Source organism: Zonotrichia albicollis, chromosome Z (assembly GCF_047830755.1).
Source record: "Zonotrichia albicollis isolate bZonAlb1 chromosome Z, bZonAlb1.hap1, whole genome shotgun sequence".
NCBI lineage: Eukaryota > Metazoa > Chordata > Aves > Passeriformes > Passerellidae > Zonotrichia > Zonotrichia albicollis.
The window spans coordinates 49,896,115-49,903,407 of NC_133860.1; the positions used below are offsets into that span (position 1 = coordinate 49,896,115).

General features: G+C 38.6%; 1 protein-coding gene across 12 annotated transcripts in view; it reads right to left on the bottom strand.

Moving 5' to 3' along the window:
• FREM1 (FRAS1 related extracellular matrix 1) overlaps positions 1-7,045 on the bottom strand; it is a 65,198-nt gene extending 58,153 nt beyond the window's left edge. For 7 of the 12 annotated variants that reach the window (XM_074532714.1, XM_074532713.1, XM_074532710.1 and 4 more), the window contains exons 1-2: positions 6,628-6,907; positions 1,758-2,250 (exon numbers count right to left, since the gene is read on the bottom strand). In XM_074532714.1, the coding sequence (XP_074388815.1) occupies positions 1,758-1,985 (228 nt within the window). In that variant the 5' untranslated portion in view covers positions 1,986-2,250; positions 6,628-6,907. Of the gene's footprint in view, positions 1-1,757; positions 2,251-6,627; positions 6,908-6,935 lie in introns of those variants that run through there. The other 5 variants (XM_074532707.1, XM_074532708.1, XM_074532709.1 and 2 more) reach the window with 3 other exon arrangements.
• Positions 7,046-7,293: the final 248 nt, after the last annotated feature.

Consider the following 7,293-nt stretch of genomic DNA (forward strand, 5'->3'; position numbering starts at 1 on the left):
CCTTTTTTCAGGAACGGTGAAGGCTCAAGCACCACTAGCAGGCACAGTCCTTGTCCAGCCTGGTGCCCTGGGGCCACCAGCCCAGCAGAGCTCTTCCCTCTACGTGTGTGCCTCCAGCTGCCACACTCAGCTGCCTGGGCAGATATGCAGGGCCATGAAAGAGCAGGTGCTTAACAGATGTGGGGCTGGGAGAGGGGAGGTTGTTTGGAAAATAAGGTGCAGTGAATGCACATCTCCTGGGACCTCTTGAAAAGCTATGCGCTTGGAAGGTGTCGGGTTACACAGGACAAAGTGGCTGTTTCAAAATGCCTGGGTCCTGCTGCACATAGAAGCTGAGGCAGAAGTTAAAAGCAAAATTACTCCTCAGCCAGACAGATTGCCTACAGAAGAGTTCACTATGTAAGTCCCTCTTTTCTTCCTCTCCTTTAGGTTGTATATTATGAAAAATTTCTTTACTGAAGAAATTAAAACAGGCATTAAAACAGGTTCCCCAAGAAAATGGTGGAATCACCATACTTGGAAACATTATTAACATTAACATTAAAAAATTATATATAAGTAGGTCTTAGGAACTTGGTTTGTAGTGCACCTGGCAGTGTTGGGTTAATGGTTGGACTCATTGCTCTCCAAGGTCTTTCCAGCCTCAATGATTCTATGTTTGTAGGAGCCAAGGACCAAACTGGGCTGGGGAAGTAGAGAGGTGGGTTACTAAGGTCAGTGTTCCTGGCTGGCAGAAAACAAGCCCTGGGTAGTTTCTGCAGATGCACTACACGACTTAAGGCAGTCTCTAGAGAAGATCACACATTGTCTTCCTGGTTTCCCTGGTACGCCTCTGCTCCTTAGGAGGGCTGATTCAGCTGAAATACTTGTCAGTGGTTTGCAAAAATAATACTGAGGACCAAGCCAGAAGTTTTGAAAAATCTATTGAGATTGGTGCTTCTTCACCTATCTTCACAGAAGACACCAAAAACCCTGGAAAGGAGGTTAAAAACTATATTCATATACAAGCACATGAAAATGTATGCTGTGGCACAAACCAGAACTTTTCAAACTCCAAAATCCCCTTAGTTATGACATTAAAACCATTTATCTCCTGTCTATAGCATTACATCTTCATGACAACTGTGTTCAGCTCCTTCCTGCTATAACTCAGGTAGGCAATTTGTAAAGCAGATGAGTAGCAGAAAAGTCGAATGTGAAATATATTTCAGTATTTCTACAAGCTCAACATTTGAAAAGAAAACGGGAGTTTTAATGTATTTGCCATCTGCTAACAATTTGGCTGTTGCAGAGCAGAACAAACAATGCTGCACACAATGTGCTTATTGTATGTGATTGTTTTTTCTTAATTGGTCCTTAAGTAGTGGCTCCGTGACTAAAATTCAAAATGCTGTAGTGGGATGTGCATTATTCAAGGGGCACTGGCTACCCTCATGGGAGAAAAATAAGCAGCTGAGAGACTGGAGGGTATCTCCTAACTGGAAGTTTTGAAATACCCATTCTTCACTTGTGAAAGGAGACTCTGACCAGACTCACTTCTGTGCACTCATGCTACTGATCTCAGCTTTTGGATTTCAGGGTTGCAGTTCTCTGCCTGCTGTCCCCTTAAGCAAAAGGCTGAATCCCACACACCATTCAGATTCATGCCTTTTAGTCGCTACCCAAAAGAAGAACAAAAATCAATCAAGCAGCCTCTTTTAGTTTCTCCCAGACCTGCACACACCGATACTCAAGGCAGAAAAACAGAGCCCAATTACCTGTGGAGTAAGTTTCCCAACCCTCTGTGTTATTGGCTCATTGATCACTTCTACTTTGCAGACATCTTTCTCTCTGGGGATGGAAAAGTTGAGGTCTTCTTCTGACAGGAAGACAGACTGTCCCTTCATCACTTTCACCCCAAGGTTCACACTAATAAAGGAGGAGCACACAACTCTTAACACAACAGGCAACAGTAGAAGCAGCCAGCCTTTCTCAGAGGGCTTCATATTATAGGGGAGTGCCAGCCTTCTTCAGTGAAAAAATTTCTTAACAAAAGGAGTCTTCTTCCTCCACCAGCAGACTTTCACCATGTAATTAAGGCATTATTGGTCACAGATTAAAAATGTATGGCACGTTTTCTATTAATAGGCTCTCCTTGACTGAAATTTGGGCAGTTATTGGGCAGATATTTTCAAAATATCCTTAGGTTTTTATAAAATTGATTGGTCAAGCCTGACAAAATGATGAATGTGTTCTCAAGGTTTGTTAATCCTGAAAAAAAAAACAAGAGAAAGAAATTGCTATAAGGAATCAGGCAACTATAGGGATAAAACCAAAGCAACTAACATAAAAAATGCTTCCACCATTTCTGACAAATGCAGTTCATTTCAATACTGTTCAGTGCACACATGATCAGAAAATAGCAGACAACCCCTAAGTCTGAGAAAAAATCAGCGGAGATAAAGAAGACAAGATAACATAGAAAATAAATTATACAAGTTTCTCGTGCCCCTAATTACAGTGAATCTTCATCTTTCATGTTTATAACCTCATAAGAAAATATTTTTTTTTTTCTGGCATTAAACAAGCGCTATTGAAATCCTTTTAAAAGCCTAATTTCTACAATCCTCCAAAGTAACTGAAGCTACAGCACAAAGAACAGGAAGTGATATTGATTTAATTAAATTTGAGAAGACCATAAGAATTCCAAGACAGAAAAGTGTCAACATTCCTTTTTGTAAAATTTTAATGCCCTGACTAATTGTTTGCCACAACCTTACAACCAACAGGGAAGTTTCCTGAAAGTGAATTAAAAACCAAGTTCTTGTATGTCTTTATTTTCTTTGTTGTTTTTAATAGGTAAATGTTCACTCTACTGTTTCTGGCAGAATTAATTTCTGAGTAGCCTGTAACTGAATATAGTTATCCACCCAGATTTAAATTTCACTTAAAAATAACTGCAGTTCAGAAGTTCTGTAAAATTATTCACTTTCAAAAGTTAAACAAGACAGATCAACTCACTTCATCACATGTTTAAGATTGAAGATAATGAGTCTCACATACATATGAAGTTAGATGTATGTTGACTGTGTAGTCTGGAATGCAAATTTTTACTCTAGTTTTCTACGTATTTATCTGAAAGTCTTTCCATTTTGGTTTAAAATGTTGAAACCATACCAGTCTGAAGTAAATCTGAGAGACAATGTAGAATTCTAGCCAGTGGAAGAGGAATGAAATCTATTGTAGATATTTCCGATAAGAAAACAATGAGAAATTTTAGTTTCAGACTAGAACCTGGCAAAGTGCTAACAGACAGTTAATGACTCTGATACATAGACCTGGTGGTTTGCATTTCATGACAATGCCACTTATTCTCTGCTCCATAATAGCAGGCTGAGGCAAAGAAATATGGTGCAAAATAGCTTTATTCACAGGCGTTTTCTTACACAGTGCCTCATCAGAAATTATAAAATTAAAGCCTGGATAATTTTGACTTTCTCCACTCCAATGTGGATAGCTATCATAAAATGATGTCAAAGTTGAGAAATAGCTTCATCACCAGTTTAAAAATGACACTCATGCAGAGACATCTGTATCTTGACTCTGCTTCATCTGTTTCTGGTGCTGCCCCATAAATCCCAGCATGGAATACAGCTCTAAACCTTGCGTGCAGGCAGTGGCTTCTATGCTGCCCTTTCCTGCATCAAAAACAGAACAGAAAGTGTTCAAGAGGAATCAGGAGCATTTTGATCAATTTCATGGTGGATGTATGAGATATTCTCTGCTGTAAATTTGGCCCTTTTGTCACTGTGTATTACAGTCTTGCTTTGACTACTTTAAGGTGCAGACAGAGCTCCTGTATCACTATTTGTTTGCCCCATATGTTGCAGCCACTGGCCTCTACTTGGATGCTGTAGGACTGTCTCCTAAGGTGACCAAGGGAAGACCTTGGGAAGTACAACCTCACTTTCTCAATTACTTACACAAAAAATCATAGCAAGATGAAATGGCAAGAGATTCTTTCGACACATAATAACAATAAAAATGAGAAGGCTTTTGGGGTGAAAGCCAAGGCATTAACATCCTCCCTATCTGTAAAGGAGGGCATTGCTTCAATGAAGTTATGTGTGTGCTACATGGTACTTACACTGATTGACAGTCTTCTGCTCTTCAGCAGATACACAGCTGCTGGTGATGCCACTGTCACATTTTGTGACTGCTTTGAACTTCCTTACAATCTCTTACTTATCTCTTTACATGTCTTACTTATCTCTTAATTATCTCTTACAATCTCTTACTTCTCTGCCCTTAATATCACAGCTGAACCTGATTCTCCTCTGCTACTCATTGCCACGTCACCTGTGTCTCCAGAAGGGACATACAACTAAGGGACTGTTAAATTCAAAGTGCACCAAAATATTTCATATTACGTAGTGGCGTAATGAAATAATGGTATTCACAAACAACATAGAAGGAAATTAAACTGAAATAAGTCTGTTTTCTCGTCGGCTTTCTAAGGGTCAGTCTATATGCTAAAACAACTGAAACAACTGAGCAACTCCAGGTGCACTGTGTGAGTACAAGCTCACAGAAAGCTACCAGCTTTGGTCCCAGAAGCAAAACAGTCAGTTCTATGATATATCATGTATAGCTGTTATTCTTCAGTGGGGATGGAAGGTTTAATTTATGAGGAGGGGCCAACACAGCTGGATTTGTTCAGCCTGAAGAAGAGAAGCGTTATTGCTTATTTTTAGGCTTCTGACAGAAGAGTGCCTGGAGCACAAGGAAGAGACATACAAACACACTAAAACAGCAAGATTTATTTAATTAACAACTAATCAAGGCCCAAGCTGCTTGATGTAACTTTGGAGCAAAATTTTCCATAAAACTGGCTTTTCTTGGGAAAAGAGGTAGGCACAGTTACCTGCAGAAGTCCTTTTCACCCTAAATCATACGCTGACTCTAGGCTGAAAAAGCAGAGCCATCTGACTGCTAAGATCTAAGATGGTTCATTACAAACATAACAAGTGAGCCTGATTGTGAGCAGAGCTACATTGATGTAAGTAAAAGATTAATACAAAATTATTTAGATAGCTATCTACCAACACAAAAGAACTGAAAGTAAAATCTGACACAGCACCAGTAAGTCTCAGCTTTAATAACTAAAACTTGACAAAAATACCTGTAATCACAAGTTGGCTTTGAGCCAAGTCTCAATGACACCCAAACCTGTCATTGGGATTTGGATGAGACTTCAAGAGTTTCTCTGCATGTGACAAAATCTCTGGTTTCCTGGAGTATTTCCCTCAGCACGTGGATCAAAATTGCCCTAATCTTTCGCAAAGCTGGAAGGGGATAATGGAGAATGATTGCTGTAGGTTGGAAGTTGGATTGATTTGTTTTAATTAATACCAGAAAAAGTTTGCAAGAAACAGAAAGAACATACAAAAATTTTTGAGGACACATTTAAAGAAAACAAGAGCTTTCCATGATTTCTAGGAAACAAGATTAATATTATTATAGTAATTAAAATCTGGCACGGGGTAATGAAAGGATCATGAGGTATTAAATTAGAAGAATGTGCACTTAACACATGCACCCCTTGGACTGTTTGCTATTTAATGGTTCTGTTCCATGCACACAAACAAGAATTACAGGTCACCAAGAAGCTAAGTATCTGGCAAGGTATTTGCTGAGTTAAGGAATGGCAGATAACACCCTGTAAGTAGTTACACCTTGGACCCATGCCAATGGCAGAGATGCATTTTGCCTAAGGTAAAGTGCAATCCTCAGTTAGCTGAGATTGTGACTAGTAGAATTCTCTAACTAGAAAATACATTACTTTAAAAATACCCTTCTAATAACCATTTGAAGAAACAGTGTATAATTATCTGCAGAATTTGCTGGAATATCTCAGCAAAACACAGTAAAAGCAACTTGTTTTTAAAAGGTGATGATTCCAGACAAATACATAGAAATCAGCAGGAAATGTAAAATCTTTGTAAGCACATACATTAAGGGACACATGTAAACTTTTATGCATGCATATGACTAATAAACCTCTTCCTATTTTAGATTAATCGGTTGTCTGAATGAAGATGAAAATGTAGAAATGCTGACAGTTCCCTATTGCAAAATAAGTGTACGATTTTAAAACATGCATTTAAAAAATAAGTTATCCCAACTAAATGAAATATATCCTTTTTAATGACTTACTAGTATCAAAAGGTTTTAGCATATGTTTCAGAGCTTTTTATCACATTTGTGTCTCTCATTAATAAGACAATTCTAAGCAAATAAATCTTATTTAGGTCTTCAAAGCTTTTAAAGCCACAAAGTTTCATTATGTCTGATGAAAAAAAGACAGCATGGTTAAGAAATTTATATCAACTTAAATATTAGGATAAAGTAAGCTGTTTGGAATCCCAGCTTTCAAGTTAGCTTCTACTAAACCACTGGCAAAACCCAGTGCCTGCTTTCCTCAAAGTTAGAACTGAGCTTTCATCCATCTCGAGCTCAAAAATTACTGTCTGGCTGCTCTGCTGCAGCATTCAGCAACAAAGTGAACTCTGCAAGCTGCTAAGCGCTATTACAACCACAAACACCACAGCATTCAGTTTGTACAACAAACTTGAATAAGATACTTACAGGTACAGTGTTTCTGCCGGAGGCTGAACATGAGATCATTCTAGAAAAAGAGGAAAAAGGTATGTCACTGACCCAGTAATTTCTGTTTTAAAAGGCTGGCAGAGAAAGAAATCCAACGAGTGAGCGACAGAGAGAAAGCAGAGAGGGGGAGGGGAGATAGATGAAATTCCAGTCTTTCTGGTCAGCTTGGCTGTAGTTTTCTCTGTACTGAAAATCCACAATAAACACTCCTTGCTTGCAAGACTGCTCCTGACTGCAGAGTCACAAATTACAAATACTTTCAGGCTTCGTATGATAAAAGCACTCACAGATGCCTTGAAGTGTTTACACTCAGCAATGTTTCTCTGCCAGTCAGCTCCAGATCTTCTTTTCCCCTTCTCCCAGTTAAGTCTGTTGGGACCAGAAACTAAGCTGCTGTTACTGATGTTTGCTCTTTGTTGTTCTCTTTTTTCCCTTTTTTTTCCTTTTTTTTTTTGTCCCCATTTTTGCTACTTTATTTCCTTTGAAATGCACACAAACACACTACTGCAGTAGTATTCAAATTATAATTTTATTTTTTTCCCATTCAGAACAGCAAGGAAGACAAATAGTATAGGCAAAATCCTACCAATTATTAAATATCTCATAGGATTCAAGATGTCTCTCCAGCTTTCTGTTATGATTCAC